Below are 25,829 nucleotides of genomic sequence, written 5' to 3'. Positions count from 1 at the left end.
ACCCCTGCAGTGTTGTTTATGCTTTCTAGGTGTTTTTTACGCCGATGCAAACTTACCGCGAGAGAAGGATGTTGCAGTTTTGAGCTCGACGGCCGTCGATGACCGACAGCTCCTTGACTTTTTTAGAGCTGAGCGCGTCGTCTTCTGCCTCTTTCTGTGAGCAAAGTGATGAGGAGGTTAGAGCCCCATGGGGCTATTCACACCTGGACCAATCAGCATTTTAGTAACCGTCACCCCAAAGACACACGACAGGAAAGAAGAGGACACATGGCCTAAAATCCAAAAACCAACGCTGAACTGCATTACAAAGACGTAGAAATCGGTGCATGCAAACACGACATAAATAAAAGCAGCTGACTCGACAGTGTAACGTGTCATATGTATTCATTGCACACATTAGAGAACAATACAACAATTAGACTTATGTACATCTACTGTACCGTAAGAGCACTCACCTGTTTGCTGTTATTGATCATAAAGAAGTCCTAAAATGCAGGCAAGAAGCAGGGAAGATGTAAGCACTGATTAGAATAAGTAAAGCAGTTACGTGATTGCAGCCCATAAAAATAAACCGCCTAATGAATCAAAGCTCATTCTGTGCTGGCGGATCCTCAGTAATGGAGGGAGCGGCAATGAGACGCGAGTGTGTGTGGGGCACATGCTGTGCACAAAAACAAAAGAGAGAAGAAATCTAAATTTTGCATATTTTGTCGCTTTGTGAACAGAGAAGCTCCCAGTTAAGTCTTTTTGAAAGACCTACTTTTGAATGTTGGGCATGCATATTGAACTTTGATAAGACATGCTCATTCTCTTCAACTAACAACCGCACTACTGATCCCCCGCAAACTGAAGAAGGAACTGATTCTGAGCAACTCACTCATGCATTTTCAACCACAAAAGCAGAATTCATACACATGATGAGTTATAAACAGACTTATCGTGCGTTATAATCTTCATATAACACACATTTTAGTAAAGACCATAATGTATTTAAACTCTTATGCTTATCCCATTAAAATGCCCTGTGACCTGTTTGATCGTTTTTACAAAGCAGTATGAAGGTTTATGAGTGCTTATAATAAAAAATATAAGCGAATTATAGAGAGCTTACGATGCATTATAGATCTGGGAGTCACAAAGTGCTACCGAATGTTTGGCATGTAATAAAACCCCAAATATTTCTGCCAATTTATCTGCCCCCGTTTATTTGATCTTTCCCCTCCCCAAATCAGAAGTTGCAAATCAAGACAAAATCTCAGCAGTAGTAGCAAAGCCTAAATCCCAAACTGCAAGCCAGCTGAGCCCAGAGGGGGGGCTTGAAGAGCTGGGAGGTGAACTGCAGCGTCCTCAGTACCTGCTGTCTCTGATAGGCTGAGAAGGTCCTTTCAATGTCCTCCAGATCCAGGATTTTAAACACCTTGGCATCGTCCACCTCCATCCAGACGGTCCCCTCCAGTTTATTCTGAGGACAAGAAGACGTTCACATCTCGTATTCTAACACAAAGCATCAAGGTATCAGATTGCTTTAGATCACATATTCAGGTATTTTTCTGTTCTCACCTCAGCCAACTTGGACCAGTTAAAGGACTTGAGTGCGTTGGACGGCTGGGGAATGTTCTTCATCTTCAGGGACGGTCCCAGCGGGGCTCCCGGCGGGGGAGGGATACCCCCGATGGGTGGGCATCCAGGAGGAGGTGGGGGTCCACCCGGTGGAGGTGGTGGGGGAGGTGGAGGAGGCATCATGCCTCCAGGGGGCGGCGGGGGAGGTGGGCACATCCCTCCGAAAGCTGGCACGGGTGGAGGAGGCAGAGGACCTCCGGGGGGTCCGGGGCCAACGGGAGGGCCTCCAGGAACAACAGCTGCCCGTCTCTGCAGGGAGAGCGTTACGCAATCTCAACAATGGACAGGAAAACACTTGCGATTAAAGACAGGATGTCGCCGGCCGCATCATTTCAACTACAATAATAAAACACTGAATGTTTCCCTTCAAATCCCCATTGAATGATTTATGTCCTGGAACAGTGGCCTCTAACCCTGAAGGTACGAGGAGGATTAAAGAGATATGACCTGGGAGGGAAATTCCCCTGATCATTCCCAATGTAATCATGTTAACCTCTGTTTGAACATGCTGAATCTTGGCCTCTAAGCAACATGAGGGGGACGAGGTACACAGAGAGGGAACAGCCTCCCATCTAGAAAAGGGGTGCCCATTTCAACCCAACCCCTTTCCTCTGCGCTATGCATTTAAAGAGACATTTTTGTCTTGGTTTTTCAAAAATATTGATACATGTACACAAAGGACGACGTACGGTGCTGAGCTCGTGCAGTTGGCCGGTGAGTTCGGCCACTTGCTGCTTGACATTCTTGTGCTCGGTGCTCTCCTTCTCCAGCTTCTCTTTCATCTTGTTGAGCGTCTGCATCATGTCCTCTTTCTCCTGAGTCTTTGCGTCACACTCGCGCTCCTTCTTCTCAAACCTCTGCTGCAGCTCGTGGTGCTCTGAGATGGGAGGCCGCGGCGCGTTAACTCAAAGCGTGGTTTTCATTTCAAATTGATTGGATCGTTGATAGTCTTACTAACCCTTTCGCATTTTCTCTGCCTGCTCTTTCCACTGTTTGACCTCATTTTCATTGACCAGCCTGTAGAGAGGAACACACACATAATCACACACACACACACATAGACTCCAGGCTTTGTTTTTCTGAACTTAAAAGTGAAGCTGCTTGTGACCACCAGCACACAAGGCTTATTAAATTCTCCTCAAACACAACAGTGCTCTACATTCTTCAAACTGGAGAGCCGAGTAATCCGTTCCATGTCGTCATTCTGTCTTTTTACAGAGGGGGGAAAGAAATGAAGACTCACATCCGGACGACGTTCTTCACGTTAAAGTTCTCCAGTGGCGTGACATCGGGGTCGTGACCTTTGTCGTTCTGCAAGACCATCTGCTGGACGATGCGATCCAACAGCAGCCAGTACTGCACCGTGTTGCCGCTTCTCTTGTCTGAGCAGAGAGGGCAGTGATTAGAATGGATTTCTCCATTAGTGTAAGCACAGGAGAAGCTGGATCCACAGAGGCTGTTTCATTATGATGAATTGAAATTAGCTAATGAAGAGAAGCACTTTGTATTTGTTACTGACTGGTGATGGTTCATCGTGAGGGACAACATGTTTACTGTTGTGGAATTATTTAGCTTGAAAACCATTTAACACACACACATACACAATCATTCTATTCATCACTTGATATTCAGTGATGTTATCCGGATTCCTTATTTAAGCACCATAACAAGCTGGCTTTTTATTAACTCCTGAGTGTGACCGCGGCACAGTGTTTGCGGCTCAAGTGTTAATCACACGCTCGGTGCCTCAGGAAAGCAACCGAGGGGAGTCTCATTAAGAAAAGCCACTCGTAAGGGAAGGAGAGAGAGAGACGCAGCCGTTTAGTGGCTCTTTTTTTCAAGTCAAGAGGCGTGAGAAAGCTGGCTGAAACTCTAATCCAGTAAAAAAAAAAAAACTCAAGTTGGATGGGAATGTGCTTATTAAATATCTGGAGTGACTAATCAGCACAAAGTCAACATAGTTATCTTTCTGGCCAGAGACCAGAAGGTCCTGATGCTGTTTATTTTGCAGGAATCATACTGCTACTTTGTTTGCCACCTCATTACATTTCATTTCTAAACTCACCAGCCTTTGATCCGATTACAACAGCACAACAGATTCTGAACTGTGTTTCAGCGTGACAGTAGTTGCCCCAACGTGTTATAGTCTGCAGCCCAGTATCACACATTGTGGGGACACACTCACGTGGCATGAGGAGACAGTGATGCAGGACGGACATAAAGTGCGGGTGTGCATCAGTGTGGTTTATCTTCTTCCGGATGAGATCAAAAACCTGGTTAGCACTTTTGGTGTCGATATGTACCTGTGGGAAAAGGAGTGAAACAACAGCCCTGTGAATACTTTTGTACTAAATATTTTACGGACACAAATAATGCAAAAAAGAGGACTGGAAAATTCTAGTGTTTTTCTTCTTCTTCCAGCTTACCAACTCAAAACGTTTCGACAAAGCCAGCTCATCCTCGTTCCGCAGCATCTCAAAGTAGTCTAAATGCCTGAGAGTGGGAGTGAAGAAACATTAGATAAGAAGGGCAGCTTGCAATTGTGGAGCACTTGTGGTGGAATATAAAATATTAATATAATAATCAGCTGTTTTCAGGAGTGACTAGAATGTTCTATGCAACCACCAGTCTACGAAGCTATACATTGATTTCCTGTTGTTCTGATCATTGAACATTGATCGGCATCACAGGTACATTCTTGCACAGCTCCAGACATCACTTCATGTTCTGCTCCGTCTCACCTGTCCAATGTGGAGTTTTCGTGAGACCGCAGCTTATCGATCACTGGTTGGATCCCCAACATGAGGAACTCGTAACGTAAGTGGATACGGAATTCCAAACTTGTCTGTATTTAAAAAAGAAAAAAAGAAAAGAATAAATTAGCAGTGAGAAATGTTTTAAAGAGTCTCTTGAGGGACATGATGACCTCAAATCTGTCTGATGCATCTCACTCACCTCTCCGGCACCTTGACTCAGGACAGCATTTATAAAGGACATGATGGCCGTCTTCAGGTTGACCTCGTCCCTGTATCGCCCCGTACTCCGGTCCAGATCGTTTATAAGTGTCTGCGGGATTGACAGGTCATTACGGGAGCTGCCCATCCCCACACACACCGCTCTGTTTAAAGGACGTTGCCCATCGACGGCTCCCGCCCACCTGAAACCTCGTCCTCTCGCAGGCGAAGCGCTGGTAGTGCATCATGGCCTCCAGGATTTTTTTGTGGCCGCCGGGCACCAGACACACGGCGCCCATGATCTCCAGCACGGCCACTTTGGTCTTGATGTTCTCCGTGGCCAGGCTCTGCGCGATGATGTTGATGCTCTCGGAGTGCGAGAGGACGTGGGCGCGCCCCTGCGAGTTGTTCATCAGAGCTTTGATGCAGCCGATCAGCGACGTGTGGATCTGCGACTCGGTCGTCTCGTAGTCCATGCTCTTCAGGAAGTTCAGGATGCACGTCAGGCCGTCCAGGTCGATGAAGCGGGTCACGAACCTGAGAGGAGATCGGGGGAAATTGATTTGGTTTCAGTTTCAATGGCGAATATTTCAATGCACAAATGTCCCATAGTAAAGCTGAGGTTTCACAATCTAAAAAGCTAAACGTGTGCGTCTGTGTGTCCGTTAATCCGCCCTCTACCTCCTCTCTATATTTGGTGGTGAAAAGCGCAGGGTCCCTGAAATGGAAATTCTGTAATGCATCAATGGAAAAACACTGCAGTGACCTTTAGTGGTGTGCACTTCTAAAAAGGACTCATTAACATACCGATGTGAGGAACCGAACAGTGTGTGTTATGGAGTTTTTTTAAGGAGATTTGGTAAAAGAAGTGTTTTCCCACCTCATGGGTTGCGTCCTCAGAGCAGTCTTCAAGCTCTCGATGGTTTTGTTCCTCTCCTCCTCGTCTTCTTTCTCCAGAGCGAGGAGCGTCGTTCTCTGTCCAACAAACATCAAACGTAGTCTGAAGTCAAGGCCCAATAAAGCGAACCGTACTTGTTTCCCAGCTAATTTTACAAGGTATTTGTTAGTTCCCGACAGGCTTTAAAAGTTGATACGTTCTACGTTATTCAGTGTTATTAATATAGAGAAGAACAAAGAGAAGAATAAATGTCATTACTTACAGCTGCCATTGAATTGAGCTGATCAATGTAGTATTCAGGCCAACTAGTTGCGCTTTTGTTTTCTTCTTGTTCCTGAAAAACAGAATAAATGAGAGTGAATAATTCTGACCAGTCATCCCCGTGGGGATTGTTTTTAAGGAATGTCACACACTAATTAAATATTAAAAAAATATGTTTTGGTCTTACGGATCATTTGTTTGCTGGTTCATGTCACATATATTTGAATTAATCAATCAATTAATTAAACTCTGAACCAGATGGAGAACTTAATTTCATCATTTTTAGATTTTGGAAAGAAGTGAAACAAATAACCCCCCCCCCCCCCCCAAAATAACACCTGGAATGGAAGGTTCTGGGAACAAAAAGCCAAAAATGGAGCAGGGAGTCAAAGTAGGTAGATAGTCAACCCATTTTATCATCCAGCGCTTCACAGAGTTTCAGGAGGTGGTCAGAAGAAAAGAGAGCACAGCTGCTCGACTAAATCTCGAGATTAGCAAATGAATGTTAGAGCGTTGGATTAACGACGTGGCCTGATTCATGCATCATGAGCGAAAAAATAAATAACTTCCGAGACATTGGTTTTCGGATGATTTCATTTCATTACTCAAGGGGAAAAACACTAAGGAGGGAATAACTTGAGCGTTCACTCGGCCCGCACATAAAAGAGCCCCCAGCTTTCATTTTAACTTTGGCTCCATTAAGCCCAAGCGAGCTGTGACCAGCAGAAACTAATTGGGCGTCAGTTAATAAAGCGGCCTGCAGAGACTTGGCCGCTGCGACAGAATCTGCAGGCTTTGGCTGGTCTGCGGGGAACGGGGGGGGGGGGGGGGGGGGGGGGGGAGGTCTGATCCGGCTGTTCCACCCACGTCCGGTGCCAACTCGACCCGGCGGGAGCCTGGACCAAGTTCAGTCCGTTACCGGAGCAGACGCAGGAGGCCCGGGGAACCACTTCCTTTTGCATCTCAAAGAGCTCATCTTTCGACTCGGAAATCCGCACTCTCTAAAACAGCAACATGTCTCCAGTTTATTTATTTCACACCCAGAAAGCAAAGACCAAAAGGCACGTTCGGAGTCGTTTTTGAGTCTGCTTGAAGAGAAGTTAAGTTGCAGCTCTGTCCTCTCACAAATAACAAGGAGGGTCTTTTTGCCTTACTGTGAAATCTCTGCTAACAACCGGATCAGTAAATCGGCCTCCAGGCGGATGACGTAGTCTACCAGAGAGCTGATGGAGGAGGAGGAGGAGGAGGAGGAGGAAGAAGAAGAGGGATTCTCTGCAGCATGATTTTGTCGGCTCAACTTGGCCAAGCCAAACAGCTGAAGCTTTGCTGCTTCGACTGACTTATCTCCTCCGGGCCGAACCCGAGCCACTGCCAAAAAAGAGGGGCCTGATCACTCAAAGCGCCCTCTTAATGTCCCCCCCCCCCCCCCCCCCCCTCCTGCCAGACACACTAAAGCTGCACCTGTGGAAGTGAAGCCTTCCTGTTTGCATTGGCCAACCGGCCGTGTCCTCTGCCTCTTTTCCACACACACACGTTTGTATCTCTCTGGGTCAGGTCCAGGGCCCGCTGCCGACTCAGCAATATTGATGTATCCCCTCCCCCTGCAGGTCGATGCGGCTCATAAAGATTTGTTTTCACCTTCACACCGATGCTGCAACTAGAGTGCGTGGTCTCTAAAATGGCGTACGGCGGCACAAAGCGGGCCTGGAGACTCGTCCTAATGAGGCCACTAATTGGGACACGGTAGAAACGGGGGCACACACCATGCAGTCGTCATTTCCACTGTCGTCTCTCGCCGTATAGCTGCGTTCAGCTACGGCAACTGTACTCAATCAAAGTTAGTCTTAAGCCAACAAGGGGTAATTGATATCATTTTTTAGGTCATATTCATTGACTCAAGACGTAGTGTTTCTGCATTATGAGCTGTTGACATAAATACACATTATTGGCATATATGGATCTTTAAAAAAGGAGCAACTTGAGTTATCTGACTCCTTTGAATCCCCTCTCCTGTCCGTGTGGTAAAAGTGATGAGCAAGTTAGCTTAGCATAGCATATGCAATTCCAACAGCTAGCTGGTTCCATTCAAAAGCAACTAAATCTGCCTACCAACACCTTACTTAAAAAGACAATGTCAGTAATATTAATATCGAAAACCTGGGTTCAGCAGTGATGGAGGAGGGAACTTTTTCTTCCTACATATCTAAACCCTGTGGGCTCAATTTAAATCAACACAAAAAGGGACAAACATGTTATCAAAAAATGATTTACCCCTTATTTGTAATTTGCATTTTTCCAGCCAGCGCAATACTTTGTAAAAGGGATGGGTTTCTGCAGCCGTGTTTTTTTTCGAGGAGGACTCTTCATTCATCACACCAAGCTTTCCTCACCTCCGGTTTGTAACCGGATGTAGGAAGAGCACGTCATTTCTGCATATCAGTCAGGGCAGGATATCCTAGACTCTCGTACCTGGGGCCTCCAGAAACACTGCTGTAAAAATGTGAGGGCGGCTTCAAAGCTCAACCCCAGTTGATCTAAACTAGACCAGACAACTGTGTTTTCCTGCATGCAGAACAGAAATGAATATAAAGGGAAAGGAGGAACAGCTGACAGTCCTTTTATCATGACGCCAAGACATAATAAAATATGACACTGGCACAGAGTGGTAGACTATGTTATGGCTACACAAATGCTTTGATGAGACAGGTGTATTATCTAAAAAGGAGAAACCGAATGATTAGAAATCCTTCCCTTGAATCGGGGAGGACAGTCAAACAATGAGACCACAACAACGAAGAAAACACAAACACAACTTGGGGTCACCAGAAACCTGATACGACCTTCTGTTAGTGGACTAATGGAAAAGGCTCAATTTAGCCTTTCATGCTACTCCCACTAGATATCACTATTTTTACATCCACCTTGTGTAGCATCCACTTAGGTGAGTTATTCGTGGTGGAGCTTTTGAGAGGCGGCGCTGACTTATTATATAGTGATGAGAAGAGTGACTGAAGAGATGTGTTAAGGTCATAAAGTTATTAGGAAGCACTCTTGGTGGTACTGGGGTGGTGTGTTTAAAATGTGTTTAATGTTTAATTGCAAAATATATTCCAATACGACACATTACAGGCACTTGCTATATAAAAGATAGAAGTATTCCTTTATGGATGCCCCTCAGGGAGGAATTTGGGCGTTGTTGCAGCTGGTCAGCAACTCAATATGTGTATTTTAATCTTATATGGCTTGTATAAACCTCATGCCGTATGTGAGCAGAGGAATACAGGGATACAAGGTTTTGTGATGTGTGTCTTAGAAACCTAGGAGCTTCAACAAATCAATGAGGGAGGCGATTACGCAAACTTGGCAGGATATTTGCAGATATTATTCATAGCCAGAAGCAGCCAGCCAGCACCAGCAAGCTTGTGGAGGCTGATGTGGAGTTTGACACAATGCACAGTCAAAGTCTTTTACCTTCTTTTTGCTGCAGTAAATTTGCCATTTCTTCTCCGCAGGCAGAGCGAACATGGCTTCTCTGTGCTTCTCTGACAGATCGAGCTCATCCTGCAAAGTGGGGACAAAAATGCAGATACGGTTAAGAAGAATGCGAGATACCACGTCTTCACAATCCTTCACCAATGCCGGTATGGAGAAGATTAGAGAGAGGGCGTCATTCTCAGACGCCAGCTCAGAGAATACGGACAAGCTGTCACACCGCCATGCGGCCAGCTTACACATATCCACAATAATCAACTCGGTTTATCCCCTAAAATAACGAAGAAAGTGCCAGCCGGGAGCAGTTTGCAAAGGAGCCACGCCCTCTGTTTGAGTTGGGTTCGTGCTCAATCTCCCTGTGATCGGTTGGATATCACCCGCTCTTCCCGTCGTCGAATCCAATATGGATGAAATCACATGTCCCGCGGGCGTCAGACGCGTGAGTAACGGTTGGAGGGGGGGGGGGGGGGGGGAGAAGGGCGTGGTCTGCCTGCTCGACATGTGGCAACAAACATCTGGAGACAACATGCGTCACAGCGTCTTAACAGATATTTCACAGAGGCACGCAAAGGGTGCTGCTGGGAAGACTAAATACCAGAGGGCATTGGAACACTAGATGCACGTCTGTGGTGAGATTTAAAAAAAAAAAAGAACATCAGACAAGGTGTGTTTTGCGCATTCGGCATGCGTTTAAGTTTGGGGGACGGATATCAGCACGTCAATGCGTTTTGTATCACGGGGAGACAATTGTTACGCGGAAAATGATCCGTTTTCTATCCAGAATCAAACTTAAGGCCTTTTTTTTTCGTTGGGGCTTTGTGCTTTCGTGCCGTTGACGTTCGTTCGCGGGCAAAGAGAGAAGCACGTGGCCGTTTTCTCTCAGTAAACAGAGCGACTGGAAAAAAAGCCTCTCTCGTCGTCACACTCAACTCACTCAATTATATCTTCATGAAAGGGTGGGAGACAAAAGCGACCAATTAGCAGACTGGGGAGGCCGGGACATTAAGAGCTCATGAATGAGGTCTATTGATGTGCAAAAATGTCATGCTTAGATTACTAAGCGGCCACCACGGGAGAGGGAAATGGGGCACGAGAGAGGGGAGAGCACAACAAATTAGAAGTGACAATAAGACAAGAGCCGTGCCCCTGTTATTCACAAGTCAGTGTGAATTGGGAGGAAGTGACCGTTTATTTTGGAAAGTCTTCTAATATAACAGGCAGTGTAAACCACAAGGTGTGTTAATATTTAAAAGAGTTGAATAAAACATTACACTGTCTGTTATGCTCAATTTTAAACAGGAATTGTGTCTATCTAAATAAATAAGTTCTTGTAAATCGACATCGCAACCGCAAGATTTTTTTTTTTAAAAAGGAAGGTCATTTCCTAAAACACTGTAGTTGTTGGCGAACGTACCCAAACGAGAGCAACTAGGGCTTTTTGGGGGGACTATTTTCAGCTAGGCATTTATAAACGATGTGTTCGCGGTAACAATGGTACTCAAAATAAAGTATAGTGGTCATGCTCATGGTGAAATAAAAAACAAGTCACCCAGTGCAATGTCACGGCTCATTTCTGTGTTTTGAACAGTGGAGGCAAAAGGTCAATAGCCTACGTAGGACTTCACCCACGTAGGCTATTAGGAACATAAATTATAACCCCGGACTTGAATATTAAACATCATAAGTGTCAAAGAAACAGCAGAATGGCTTCTTACCACCAACTCGGAGAACATCCCATCCAGCTCGTCGTATCCGGGCATCGGCAGGGCCGGCTCCATGGCCTGCAGGGCGAAGTCCTCCCTGAGCCTGTAGGTGATCTCCGGGTGATCGTTGCTGTTGAAACAGCAGAAGATGTAAGACAGGCCGCCGCGGTTGCCGCCGCCGCGTTTCCGAGGCGCCATGGCTGTCCCGACGGCGTCCGGGCTGCTCAGGTAGGGAGCGTTGGAGGCTCCTTCGGGGGCCTCTTTACGGGCTCCTCCACCTCAGGGTCCGGCCTCCGTCAGAGAGTTCTGTGGGAGGGGAGAAGGGCCGCTTTAAAGTTGTGTCACAAACATGTGAACAGCAGTTCTCTCAGAGACAGAGGAACAATAGACCACAATAAGGGCGACAGGGACAAGGACTAATACTTGGAATCTGAAGCTCAGAAACGTGCGTGTTGACATTAGAACTGCTGCTGACTGGCAGAGGGAAGACCTTGAGTATTCACCGTTACAACCTGGCCCTCTGCCTCTGTGGATGAAGGTTCAGCACGTTTGGAGGAAAAAAGTACAATGCATCTCATCAGTGGAGGCCAGCACTGAAAGATTTCATTATGTTGTTTACACAAAAGGGCCCCGGGGAGAGTGTGGCGTTTGAAATGGAGACTATAATTTGCCAGGATTAGTTTATTCAGGCCTTTTCGTCTCCCCTTCCTTCAGCATCGGCTTTCCTCTAAAGACCCAACGAGGGACGATTAGAGGGGCGTGTTTATAATGACCACGGTGAGAGGTGTGTGAAGCCTTTTGTGGTTTCATGAGTTGGGTTAAGGGCAAAAAAAAAAAAAAAAGGCCTTCTTTGAAACCCTGAGACGATACGGTGTGTAAGCCTGACCGCGTGGTGCTCAAAGGACAAGTGCGATCCACAACATGGGGGGGTCCACCGCCTCAATCATCATCTCTTTTCTATTCAGACCTGGGATCAGATGAACTGTGTGTGGAGTTTACTCGGTTGCTAAAAGAAATCATTTTAAGGCAAGACAGACCTTGATTCTCAGTAAGGAAAACATAAACGTGTTGGACTTCTATTTTTGTCCCAACGCATCCGAGTAGGAGAGCAGGCAGCTGCAGCGCGAGCGCTCAGGCCCGCTGGCTCCAGTCCCAGCGCAAATAATGGAATAAAGTGCACAAGACCTCTCCGTTGTCTGGCAAATAAAGAAGCCGAGTGCAGATACCCCGCGAGGAATCCGCCGCTGGCGCGTCACCAAAGCGGCTCTGCGGCTGTGATGTAGCACAACCAGAGGCCTTGCCCACAGTTGCCGAGCTCACTTGACCTCTCTTGTTGTTTTTTTAAACTAAAAGTCAGGAGGTTGAACCCAGACAGAATGCATCGTGTGTGTTTGAGTCCCGTTCAATGTGCTCATCGGGCCGACAGAGAGCTGAAGTTCTCACTTTTCACTTTTGGAAGAGATGACATTTTCTGTGATCAGTCAAAAAAATAAATAGAAAATCCATTTTGTGGTCCACCAAAATAAAGCCTGATGCCATCACTGTCTCCTTTCAGTCACTTTTTTGGTTCATGTGCAGTACTTTTCAAATAGGCAACAGCCACAAAATCTGCCAGAGGCTTTTTCCACCCACCAGAAAATCTTGAAATCTCTTATTTTCATATTTCACATCCCCCTTAATATGCTGACACAGACAAAATCACAACAAACAAACATCACAAAAGAATTCAGTCAAAATCCAAGGTAAACTCATTTTAAATGTATTGCAATGACCACTTGATCAATCTCACAAGACATTTGTCCAAATTACCACTGGTGTTTCCTGGTGGCCAACCTTCTAGTCATAGAATGGCAAACTGTAAAACAAAACTAACAATAGCCAACTTTCCATCACTACAACAACAGAAAACCCTTTACAAGCACTGAGGCCAAATGGCCACACATGACATCGAGTACACAGCAGCTTACCTTTACTAACGCTGACTGTGTATTTATTTTGACACATCCTTGACTTTTTCAAATAGACTACCAGAAGCAGCAGCTGCTTGGCTTCACGCTCACCATCTATTCCAGCATGAAGGCAAGAAGACATTCAGAGCCTCCTTTGACCATATTAGTCCACAAAACTGTCCATCTTTTCCATTAGCTGAAGCGAACTATAAACTTTGTATAAACCCGTGAGGCAGAGCGGGGGGGGGGGGGGGGGGACAGCGCTGGTCCCCGTCCAGCTGCAGGAACCTGACGACCAGCCCCAGGCAACTGGGGGGTGGGGGGTTGGGGGGGGGATTACAACTTCCGAGTCCGTAGCGTGACCCCAAAACGCTTTCATTGGGTAAATAAACTTTCCAGCACACACACTCGAACAGATCTTTTTTTAATTAGTATTTCCTCAAGTTTCGTAGAGAGCACTAAAAGCAGAGCTTCCTTCCTCAGTTCATGAGCTTTGGCACCAGGTCGCCACCCTCTCTGTGGCGCTTTATTTAGTTTTAATCTGTATATACCGTTTATTATACTGTTGCACTCACTGTTGGATGCCAAACTGCATTTTGTGGCTCTGTACTTGTACATGTGTAATGACAATAAAGTTGAATCTAATCCAATCCAATCTAATCTAAGCGAGGGGGGGGGGGGGGTTAAAAGGAAAAGCTGAAAGCGCCCGCTCTGTGGCTGCAGCTATCTGCGCCTTCATTCCACGCCTCGGAAGTCAGCCTTCCTCCGCTTCATGCACCAGTAAGCGCTGCAGCCGGTTCTGGTCACGCAGCCGTGGTCGGCGCACGCAGACGGCGACGCCGTCGAGGCTTTGTATTTTGTGGTGTAATTGTTAACCGGTGAGAACGCAGTCCTCTGCCCGCAGCCCGCGGAGGTTGTCTGTCAGACGGTCACAAAACAAGAGGCCTGTTGGAACAAGACAAGACATTCCTCTTGTTGCCAGGTGAGCTCTGTGACCCAGAACAACACACACACACACACACACACACACACAAACACCTTCCACCATCACCTGCTCCCAAGAAGCACAAATGACTTAAAATCCCAAAACAAGCAGGAACAACCCGCGCAGTGAGCCTGACCCTCAGCTGTCCGAGCAGCAGACGTTAGCGGAATTGATGCGTATTTCCAGGAAGGATCCTCGCAGCAGGCCCCGTTATGAGACGTTAACAGTCTGCGAGTTGATGTTAATGCCACGGAGCAGCTGCACTTTCCATGTAAATCATGAATAATGATGTTTACGCTGAGATAAATCAACTCCCCGGGGCGAACTGGAGAAACACCAGGCCGTCTGCAGGCTTTCTTTTTGCGCTCCTTCATTCATACACATCAAATAATTAAAACCCGCCCACCCACATGTGCACCAAACACTTCTCTCTTTGTCTGCCGGACATTTCTATCCCCGGATAGCCTTGTTGTTTTCGTGACCATGTGGTTTGGCGGGTGACCTGGCGCTGGTCCAGACTGTAAAAAGAGTCTCAGTGTTTGTAAAGTGAAAGGGAGCGCGTGCAGCACGGGGGCCGCACAAGATCAACATCTCCGCTGAGACCGGCGCAAGAGTCACGTCCGCTGGAGAAAAGGCAGGAGCAGAGAGGAGCATCTCAAGCCAAACAGAGAGACACATTTCAGGTCCGAAACATGTGTGCGAAGGGACACAGAGCGAGAGTTCTTAGAAGATCCGACACGTTTCATCCAGCTGGCTTCCCTCCCTCTCGTTCTGCCCTGTTTAAGCTTCACATCCATATTAGTGACCAAATGGCCTCAACATTGATGCCGTGAAGATGATGTATTTGCATACTAGGGCGGTCAACAAATATTCTATATTCCAATAGTTGTTAAAAACAGATATTCAAATTCGAAACAGCGGCAGCAGCGGTGTGACTGTCTGCTTTGCGGGTGGCGTGCTACTGTACCGACTTTATATTGCATGAACCATAAAATAGACCAGCTTCATGCACTGGTTTCATTATTTGCCGTTTCATGCCAAGGCAAAGTTCCATGTTTACCAACCCAGTCTCCAAAAAAAGCGTGAAATGGCTACGTTGGTCCACCGTGATAAACGTAGTCATGTTACGTTTTCCCCCAAAATAACGTTACTATGTTACGTTTCTTTTGGCCCATTCATTTACATTGCTTTGCAAATAGGTCACGTGACTATCAAGTTTCCCGTTAGTGAAAAGAAAAACATGGCGGACGGTCAGCATAATCTCCGTGAAAAACACAATATTTTAAGAAAGCATCAGCATTTGTATGCATTTCGATGGCATTTCTAGCGAGAAGTATGCGTTATTCTTTCATAATCTTCTATCAGAGACTGTAGAAGACCTTCCGTTTATTCGTTTCTGCGAAGATTTGAGTGTCCCTTTGGGAAAGCGTGATTACGCAACGCCTTTAACGGCGCATTATTAAAAAAACACTTCCAGTGGGGGCGTTACCCTAAAGAAGCGTTCAGCCTTAAAGCCACTAATCGCCAAACAAAACAAACTCAAAGCACACGAATCACATTATGACTTTTTAAACATAAATTCCGTTATTTTTATGAGTTTTCAATGAAAGAATGCATCATTTCCGGGGGTAGGCATGCCCGGGACATCCCGAATTATGGGCAATTTTGATTTGTCCAGCTTTTTGACAGCTCCAGTCCCGACTTCCAATCACAGCCTCCTAAATCAATGACGCGCCTAAAACTCTCGGTTCGAACATTACGTCTTGTTTACATGGGAAAGGGGGGCGGGGCTTCGCCCTCAGAGCGGAGCGTCATTTCTCGCTCCACACGTCTCCTCTTTTTACTGGCCAGGAAAACGGGCGATCTATCCCACGTGGGTCTGGCTCCATTCCATTGGCTCTGACGAATCCATAGAGAGGCGGGACTTATAATTTGCCCGGCAAACGGAGAGATTTGAGCTGCATTGCTTCCACTGTGCGTGAAGTGGCCGTGAGGCCTCCACTAAAGTCTCTCTCTATTTGTTCTGCTTTACTCAATAAAAGTAAAACCTTTACAGATATACTGTCCACACACTAGGCTAACATAATGGAGACTTCCAGGCTTCGTCCTTTATGTTTTATGGGGATAAAGCCCCTGTAAGTAGTTTTTTCCCAAGCAAATCTGAGTTTCTTCTTTTTTTGTGTGTCCCATACAAATATCAAAATATATATACTGATTTTCACATCCAAACACACTCACTTATGTTCCCTTTTATCATGACAACAAGAAATTTCAAGATAAACCTTTTGCTTTCATAAATCATACAGTTTTAGTGTGTAAATGCCCAGCAGTGTACGGTCCGGGGGCCCCTATCGGGCCACTTGTTAGATGGTTCGATTAGTCTATCACTACTATACTTTGATCTGACGACTAATTTGCACATCATGCTCGTACCGGCATGGCTTCGCCCTTCCCAGGCATAGTTCATCATCTTCCGGGGTCCTATAGCCAGTGTTGGGAAAGTTTACTTTCTACATTAACTAGTTCAAAGTTTAGTTTACAAATTTTAAAAATGAACTAGTTCAGTTCTTTTTTTCCATACGTTGCTGCGAGCTATTTTTTTTTTAAATTATTGCCACAGCCCAGAACCACAGACAGCAATTATTTTATCAGTTTTAACACTGAAGCGATGCATCAGATTTAATTTTCTTATCCAATTTGAATCCTTATCCAGCCAGGGTTTACATTAGCATTGAGGGGACAGCATTTCCCTAATGATTCTTTGATGCTATGTTGCTGTCTATTCACTCCACACTAGCAGCAGTTGCAGAGTTTACCCCTACACTACATTCTCAAACACATGCTGCTTAAATGGTCTTTTTTAAATAAGGAATTATTAAAAGAAAAACAGGACAGTAATCATTAAGGTGCAAATGTTTGCAAAGAAAGGTCAGATTCCTCCCATCCTCACCGACCTTGTCAGTAACTTCATAAACTCTTTAAAATTATTATACGCCGCCTCTTTGCTACACTTATTAATGCGCGTTTATGGTGTGTTTTCTATAGAAATCTGGTACCCCATTGAACGATGTTAAGCTGAACGAACGCGCCGTTCATAGACACCAGAATGAACGAGAACAGTGACGTTCATCGGGCATTAATACAGTACGTTCAGTTCACGTTCGCCCAAAATATCAACAAGTTTATGAACTATCGTTCAATGAACGCGTTCAGGCACAACACTGTCCCAAAAGGGCCGGGATCGCACCTCACCCAGCATGCCTCGGCCTTCACTTTTTTCACTACAGAGTTTTATTGCACCCTGTGACTCCGGCGTTAGACTCCTTCGACTGAGTTTTAAGATGGGTTGGATGGGTTACTGACTAAAATTTATGCCCCCACCCCCTAACTGCCTCAGGGAAACTTGTAAATATAATAAGTCAAATAAGTCAAACAAGCAAGTTGTATCTGGTTTAACCCTTTTATTCCTGTAGGCGTTTTTTAGGTCTCATGCTGGAAATTGCATTTACACACTAAAACTAGGATAACGCATGTCTGATGATAGTGACAGTGAGTCTGTCGATCAAGATGAGGATGGAGACATAGTAGAGGTTGAAAATCCTCCTTGTTGAACACCCCACAATACATTCTGTGCTCCCTCTGGCATAACATTTCTAATGATATCATGTCCCCCCCTTCAGTATTTTAAGACATTCTTCAGGTTATTGTAGGCCAGTTGAATGTGTATGCCATAAAATTTGACACAAACAAGCCCTTTAAGTTTACATGTTTTGTATGTGGATTTTGTACATACAGTGTTGGTCATTTAATTTCTTTGTTTAATATTTTTGAATTTATGTTTGAATCCATTTGTGGTTAATGTGCTCAAAATGCACTACTTTCTTAATGCTTACATTGCTTGTTTGACTTATTATATTTACAAGTTACCCTGAGGCAACAGACCTAAATCAAGTTAGGGGGTGGGGGCATATATTTTAGTCGGTAACCCATCAAACCCATCTAACAAGTGGCCCGATAGGGGCCCTCGGACCGTACACTGCTGGGCATTTACACACTAAAACTGTATGATTTATGAAAGCAAAAGGTTTATCTTGAAATTTCTTGTTGTCATGATAAAAGGGAACATAAGTGAGTGTGTTTGGATGTGAAAATCAGTATATATATTTTGATATTTGTATGGGACACACAAAAAAAGAAGAAACTCAGATTTGCTTGGGAAAAAACTACTTACAGGGGCTTTATCCCCATAAAACATAAAGGACGAAGCCTGGAAGTCTCCATTATGTTAGCCTAGTGTGTGGACAGTATATCTGTAAAGGTTTTACTTTTATTGAGTAAAGCAGAACAAATAGAGAGAGACTTTAGTGGAGGCCTCACGGCCACTTCACGCACAGTGGAAGCAATGCAGCTCAAATCTCTCCGTTTGCCGGGCAAATTATAAGTCCCGCCTCTCTATGGATTCGTCAGAGCCAATGGAATGGAGCCAGACCCACGTGGGATAGATCGCCCGTTTTCCTGGCCAGTAAAAAGAGGAGACGTGTGGAGCGAGAAATGACGCTCCGCTCTGAGGGCGAAGCCCCGCCCCCCTTTCCCATGTAAACAAGACGTAATGTTCGAACCGAGAGTTTTAGGCGCGTCATTGACTTAGGAGGCTGTGATTGGAAGTCGGGACTGGAGCTGTCAAAAAGCTGGACAAATCAAAATTGCCCATAATTCGGGATGTCCCGGGCATGCCTACCCCCGGAAATGATGCATTCTTTCATTGAAAACTCATAAAAATAACGGAATTTATGTTTAAAAAGTCATAATGTGATTCGAGTTCTTTGAGTTTGTTTTGTTTGGCGATTAGTGGCTTTAAGGCTGAACGCTTCTTTACGGTAACGCCCCCACTGGAAGTGTTTTTTTAATAATGCGCCGTTAAAGGCGTTGCGTAATCACGCTTTCCCAAAGGGACACTCAAATCTTCGCAGAAACGAATAAACGGAAGGTCTTCTACAGTCTCTGATAGAAGATTATGAAAGAATAACGCATACTTCTCGCTAGAAATGCCATCGAAATGCATACAAATGCTGATGCTTTCTTAAAATATTGTGTTTTTCACGGAGATTATGCTGACCGTCCGCCATGTTTTTCTTTTCACTAACGGGAAACTTGATAGTCACGTGACCTATTTGCAAAGCAATGTAAATGAATGGGCCAAAAGAAACGTAACATAGTAACGTTATTTTGGGGGAAAACGTAACATGACTACGTTTATCACGGTGGACCAACGTAGCCATTTCACGCTTTTTTTGGAGACTGGGTTGTGTTTACCACAGCACAGCTCGCTCGGAGCGTTCAACATCGGTTCTGTAGACTTCAATTAATGTTAATAATGTTTGTTTCAGTCACTGGATGAAGCCTGCCATATTTGGGACAAGAATCGCAAACTTACATTGCTTGCACAAAACTCTTGATCGGCACTCCACATTTGTTTATTGTTGTTGTTCATTTAAACCGCTATGCGCAGAGGGAGAGAGACAGTAAGATATATGTTAGCAACAACCCTATTAGCAACAACCCTATTGCATACTATACATGGCCTTAATTGCCCTGAGATTGACCCGTTCACTGATTGAAACGTGTGGTGTTGGTTTCCGAGGACTTTGGAAAAAGTCAAAATCCAACACTGCCAAACAAGAAGGGGATCGGCGGAGCTGTGCAATCCAAACGGCATCCTTTCAAAACAAATCACAGTAAAGACACATGATGTAATCTTTACTAAGTAGTCTGTCATCAATTAGCCACCGCCACAAAAAAGCTAGCTTTGTGTCTATAATCTCTGGATACTAACAGGTCCACTTAAAGCCGGAGCAGGAATCTGCCCTTGGAGAGAGAGAGAGAGAGAGAGAGAGAGAGAGAGAGCACAGTGGACAGTAGTGTATTGAAAGCAGATGTGTGAAATACCTTCTTTTGCACCAGCTGGCATCCATCAGCTCTCTCTAGCACACTGATGTGTGCTGTTAATTTTTGATATGTGCGGCTGCCTGAATGAGCAGCAGCACCGGGTTGGGTTGGTTGGGACAAGACGGGAATAGAACAGATTGAAAGAAGGACAATGGGAGTATTGGACTAGTAATAATAATCAATGGGCTACGGGGTTGCTTCACCTCTTGAGTTAATCATCATGAATAATCTTGCGCTTTGAAAAGTCCTTGGGTAGGACCCCCTTCCTGCATCAGAGACCTTGCCTCAGCCGACCCTGACCTTTGACCTCTCTGTGCCGGCAAGCAAACAACAAGAAATTGTCACGGATAATAGTCAATTAAGTGTCACGTTACAATTATTACCATCCTGACTTTATGCCGTTCTTCTAACCCGAGGGAGCGCCGATTCGTTCGTGCTTTTCTACCCAACACAAAACATCACTTAATGCCCTGTTTTGGATTTGGCCGTAATGAGGGAAAAATAAAACCCTGTGGACGCTGATAACCGACCAAGTGTGGCTGCAGCTGCTGTATAGGCGGACCAGAAATCCATTTGGTGCACAGAAGTTTAATCTCCTTTTCTGATTTAGGATTTGGGATGGATCAGACTTGCAATTTGGTGATCATCCCACCACAGGATTTTCAAAGCAAGGCAGCTCGACACTGCGTTACGGTGTTTTCCCCCCACTGACCAATTCAGAGTGTACTTCTATTAAGACGGTTCATCATTTAGGGATTTGCAGTGAGCTCTGCTCACAAGGTTTGGGGTTTTTTCGGAAACCCCCTCGACTGTTGTGCACGACATTTGTTCATTTATATTGGATCAATTTGGACAGCTGCAAACAAAAGGCTCAGGAGTCACGCGGGGGGAAAGCGGCTGGCGGTCCTTTCAGCTTGGCGCTGCCCTGCTGAAAATCAATCAGCAACCCGGTATTTGGACACGGAGCGTTTGCTTAACCTGTGAAACTCAAAACGCTGTTGACCCACATCCACCACGAAATGCTCAATAGAAGCAACAGTCAGAAGGAACCAAACAGTCTCCCATTTCTCACTGCAGCTGCACGGAACGAAAACAGAAGAAAACGCAAGTCTCAGCTGACAGTGAACGGACTCGTGTTTGTTTCTAAAAACGCGCCGGCTACTTTTTCATGTTGGAAGTGATGCTTCGCGTTGTCCGGTCCACTCCGGATCCAGCCTCACTGGGGTCCAATTGTCCCCCAATAGCATGCGTTCACGCTTGTTTCGCCAATTACTTAAATGTTGCCCCCAAGTAAAAAAAGAAAAACCCGGCGGACTTGAACACACATCAGAGAAACATCAGCGGCAGAGACAGAAATGCTGCTTTTGCAGATTGGGAGGAGACTGAAATCTCACCCGTCGGTCGGACGTCGCAGAGCCCGTCAAAAGCCGCCCCCCCCCCCCCGGGCGCGAGAGCTAGTGTCGCGGGCGCCTCCGGGCTCGTGGTGCATTTTGCACGACGGGGTCACGCGTCTACATGTGACAAAAAAGGCCCTGCCTCTGCAGCGTTAATGTCACACAAGGGAGCCGTGCTGAATCAGATTACAGGACAGAGGCAGAGACACAAAGTGAGAGAGGGAGAGCGCCGCGGACAGAAAACGGAAGCGGTCCTTTCGAGTCTTTTTGGTGTGGTAGTTGTTCCAGTTTTCATGACAACGTTGGCCCGCGTGCGAATCGATTTGGAGCCAACAATAACAAATGAGCTAATAGGCTTGAACCAGACCCAACAATATAGGAGCTGATTCATCATACCTCCATCCAGGTTTGTATCATTCCAAATGTGCGTGACGTTTGGAGCTGAATTGTATTCTGCGCTCTGCAGTATCCTTTGTGACTGAAAACAGGGGCCCTCTATCAGCCATCTGGCATTAAGGTAATCTAATCATTATCCACATCCTTCCTCATTTAAACAGACTCGTGGTCTTCACACGTTTCATCCGGAGACGTTGACTCTCAATCAGTGCGCGATGACTCCGATTAGCTCGAGACCGAGATGGCGGCTGAACGGGCGCGGGGAGATAAGGGCGCTGATCACAGGAAGCCCGACTGGCGCGTTGTGTTCTTCTTGGTGCCCGAGCCCACAGGCTTCATTCTGTGAACAGGAGGTCTGTGCAAGCGCTCTGCCGATGAACTGTCAATGTGGTTTCGTTGCCTGGGAGGGATTCAGGCTCTTATTCTGCGGTGCCCGCTAGCCTGTTACAAGTTATTTCTGCAGAGGTGCCAGCAATGAGCTAAAAAGACCTAGGGTGCATTCACTGAGAGACCCAGTGTGTGGATACCGAGCAGGAACGCAGACTTCAAGCGTACGTCCAATTCACAGGAGTTACCGGATGCTCTGAACACGTAGATCTGTATCTCCCAAATTTGTTTGTGAGGCGAGCACACGGTCATCTAACTGCCTTTGGAGAGTCATTCGGTGGTATTTCTCTTTAACTCTCACATGCATGAATGATGGCACAAAGACCAAAAATGTACGTTTAGGCTCGGGGAGTGTGCGGCTGAAATGTAGGGAGGACAGAGATTAAAAAGCAGGTTAGAGGCTGCTCCTTTCCGCAGGCAACGTTGTCAAACCCGTTCTGCAGACAGATTCTCCAACCCCCCACCCATAACATGTTAGCATTCTTCCTTGGGTCAACCCTTCGAGTGGAGGTTACAAAGAAGGAAACTTCTCAAAACAGGCGACAATTTACTTGCCAGTTGGCTTTGATCTGGAAGAAAAGAGAATAGTTTGGTTTAAAAATAGCGCGACCAGACCGAATTTTGCAGTTACAATATTAAGAAGAAAAAGGAAAAGAACTGAATAGTTGTTGACTTTTTGAGGAAACGTGCCTATTTCACAACAGCAGCCTTACTTTTATTATTTGTATTTCTCATTATCATATTAATAGATGAGAATAGATTAGAAGAGAAGTTCACAACAGCATGTTTTGATCATTAGAAAGACAATCTCCTACGGAGAGTGTTTGTATTGTATTGTTTGAGTATTTGTACTATGCGTAGAATGTACTATGCGTGGTGCTTTTCTATTCTCCCGTCGGCTCAAAGCACTTAAACTGTACAAAAAGTACATGTCACCATCCAGCCATTCACACCCTTTCATACACTGATGACAGGAGCTACCACACAGGGCACAGCTGCCCATCAGACATCAGTCACAGCTCAAAGAAATCTGAAATATCTCCACCTATGAACCGACTGATATGCACTAATTTCATGAATTTAGATTTTCTGATTAAAATATGGTTCTTATTAAACAATTTAGACAATAGTATTGGGTATCTTGATATATTATGTCAATATAATTACATTAAAGAAAAGTAATTTTAAGTTAAAAGTTGAACAATAGAAAAAGATGGCTAAAACCATGAAGTACATGGTTCTCAGATGAGTTGAGGCGCAAGCTGTGGACTTTGAACGACTGAAAACATGAGGAGCCCCGGCAGCCGTCCCTATGACCCCTCTATCTGAGCGAGTAGGAACAGTAAACATGGAGATAAGCGCCTCAGCAGAGCACACAACAGAATACAGTCAAAAATAAAACAGATCATCGATGAATCGGGCGTGGAGAGGTCACAATCTCTTCTAAGGCACCCTGAGCTGCAGCCCGTCCTAAAAAGCTCTATCTCTTTCTCTGTTGCCATGGTAACCGGAGCGCAGGGTGACCGGTGCTAGCCGGGCGGGCGAGCGTTTAAATGTAAGCCCCCCCCTTCCACCGCACATTATCCTCCCTTTTAATCTTCTCTGGATGTTTATAGGAGAGAAAATAGGATTGTCTCTCTAATTCAGCAGAGAAAAAAAAAAGCAAACAACACAACCATTAAGGAATTCTGACTACTAAGACGGAGCTCGCCTTCACTCAGCAGCGCCGCGAAATCCTGCAGCGCCACGCCACACAATCAGCCAGCCGGCCCTCTATAATACGCCGGCCGGTATCGTGTTTACACGCGATGTAGAGTAATCGCGGCCGAGGAAGAGAGAGTGGAACCTGAGAAGGATGGGCAGCCACAGGAAACGAGCAGCCCCCCCCCCCCCCCCCCCCACCCTGTGCTCAAGGTGACTTTCCTTTAGGTTGACCCGATTATCTGCACTTTGCTTCCACTCCTCCTGGAAAAAGTGGGCCATCCTCTCTCTTACACACACACACACACACACACACACACACACACACACACAGTTTTGACACTGGTAATGAGGCTGAGAGGAGCTGGTGGGAGGCAGCAGCCTGTGGCATATTTCTACCACCACCTCGCCCCGTCTCCACACCAGCCTTGTCATTACGGGGCATTCCCCGCATAGACGGGACAACTCTCCCACCAAGAACTCAGCCCTGGGGTGGGGCAGATGGGAGCAGCCAGCCTGCCCCCTCCACCTCCCCCCTCCCGTTACTAGGGCAAACACCGTTTTTCCGCACTGACACCTCCTAATGAGACAGACGTGACAAAAAAGGAATCCAGTCTGATAAAGCACGCGCGCGCACACGCACACACACACACACACACACAGATAGCCCTCGAACTATCTACCAGGTCGCAGTCACATGCAGTCCGCACGCACGCAGCAAGCCGGCTCGTGCGTTCCCTTCCCCTTGTTTGATTCCCGGCTGCAGATCCACCGGGCTCGTCTTACCCTTTGCGGGGGGAGCGCGCCTCCGTTTGCATTCCCCTTTTCTCTTTTCTCTTTTAAATCCCACAGCTCGCTGCGGTATCCGGCGTTCTGCGCTGTCGACAGAAGGAAAAAAAACACAACGCGCAGCTGGGCATTTCCTACGCGAGGGGTGTCATCCGCGGAGGATTTTTTTTTTCTTAACTCCCTGCGGACATGCAGGGGGGGTTGAGAGGCGGGGGGGGGGGGCGCAGCCGTGCAGCGTCAGGCGTTGTTGGATGATCTTGCAAACGGTCAGCCGGCAGACAACTCGATCCACGCCCTCCCTTGGCCTCCTTTCCGCTGTCTCTCTCCGCGGAGGGAACAGGCACCACAGATGTTTCGGGCTCCAGGCCACACCCCTTTTCAGCACTCCCAGTCCTACTAGGATGCAGCCCCCCCCCCCCAAGCTGGCTTTGGGCAACTTGTTTAAGGGTTTGTTTGGAGAGCTGCAGGCGGGGGGGGGTGGAAGAAGAAGAGGAGAAACCTCGCCAAGGTGTAAAACGTGTGCGGTGTAAACGTGGGTGCGAGATGGCAGACAGAAGCGGACATCCAGAAGGATCGATCCGCTGCATTAGAACCACACTTTAAACATGGGCGCGCGCGCTCCATCCAAAAACACGCTTGCAACGATCTGCCTTTAATTTGAGTTGAATCGGAACAATCCCAGACAATGGACTTACAGCACAAACGTGACTCCTTCACATAATCAGTTGCATTATATCGCTCAACATTCCCTACAATACGGACAATACAATTTTTTTAGGTGGGGGGGGGCGGCTGTATCAAAAGTTTAGTTGGATCCGTGTAGATGAAAATGAGGTGGACTTTAGAAGGCCACTGCTGTTATTGCAACGTGTCCGCCACCTACTTAATCAACATTTATCCACATGATTATGGGGCGCCGTTTGTAAAATGTTGCACGTTCTAAAATCCTGCGCAGTTTTCGTACATTTAGCGTTATCATATGAATAAAAAAAGCAGGACAATATTCACATGTCACTTTTTCAAACATTTAGAGACAAAATCATGTAAATACATGCAACAACTTTTCCAAGTACAATGTTTGGCAGTAACAAAAAGTTGTTAAATAATATAAATATTAAATGTAAATATAAGTGTTAAATGTAAATCTAAATGTTAAATCTATATCTAAATGTTAAATCTATATCTAAATGTTAAATCTAAATCTAAATATTAAATCTAAATCTAAATGTTAAATCTAAATCTAAATGTTAAATCTATATCTAAATGTTAAATCTATATCTAAATGTTAAATCTATATCTAAATGTTAAATCTAAATCTAAATGTTAAATCTAAATCTAAATGTTAAATCTATAT

At 45.8% G+C, this 25,829-nt stretch overlaps 1 protein-coding gene across 3 annotated transcripts in view; it reads right to left on the bottom strand.

Moving 5' to 3' along the window:
* Window positions 1-25,829, bottom strand: part of LOC119194786 (disheveled-associated activator of morphogenesis 1-like) — a 50,788-nt gene that overhangs the window by 4,655 nt on the left and 20,304 nt on the right. The window contains exons 1-17 of one of the 3 annotated variants that reach the window (XM_037449162.2): window positions 24,473-24,815; window positions 10,941-11,234; window positions 9,205-9,294; window positions 5,735-5,806; window positions 5,455-5,549; window positions 4,778-5,111; window positions 4,576-4,686; window positions 4,362-4,465; window positions 4,047-4,113; window positions 3,806-3,923; window positions 2,864-3,002; window positions 2,579-2,637; window positions 2,310-2,497; window positions 1,561-1,869; window positions 1,355-1,462; window positions 456-485; window positions 57-154 (exon numbers count right to left, since the gene is read on the bottom strand). In XM_037449162.2, the coding sequence (XP_037305059.2) occupies window positions 57-154; window positions 456-485; window positions 1,355-1,462; window positions 1,561-1,869; window positions 2,310-2,497; window positions 2,579-2,637; window positions 2,864-3,002; window positions 3,806-3,923; window positions 4,047-4,113; window positions 4,362-4,465; window positions 4,576-4,686; window positions 4,778-5,111; window positions 5,455-5,549; window positions 5,735-5,806; window positions 9,205-9,294; window positions 10,941-11,126 (2,108 nt within the window). In that variant the 5' untranslated portion in view covers window positions 11,127-11,234; window positions 24,473-24,815. Of the gene's footprint in view, window positions 1-56; window positions 155-455; window positions 486-1,354; window positions 1,463-1,560; window positions 1,870-2,309; window positions 2,498-2,578; window positions 2,638-2,863; window positions 3,003-3,805; window positions 3,924-4,046; window positions 4,114-4,361; window positions 4,466-4,575; window positions 4,687-4,777; window positions 5,112-5,454; window positions 5,550-5,734; window positions 5,807-9,204; window positions 9,295-10,940; window positions 11,235-24,472; window positions 24,816-25,829 lie in introns of those variants that run through there. The other 2 variants (XM_037449161.2, XM_037449163.2) reach the window with 2 other exon arrangements.

The sequence above is a fragment of the Pungitius pungitius genome, chromosome 20 (genome assembly GCF_949316345.1).
Source record: "Pungitius pungitius chromosome 20, fPunPun2.1, whole genome shotgun sequence".
NCBI classification, from domain to species: domain Eukaryota; kingdom Metazoa; phylum Chordata; class Actinopteri; order Perciformes; family Gasterosteidae; genus Pungitius; species Pungitius pungitius.
Note: the sequence above shows the minus strand (reverse complement) of the source record. Positions and strands in the feature narration are given on the sequence as shown.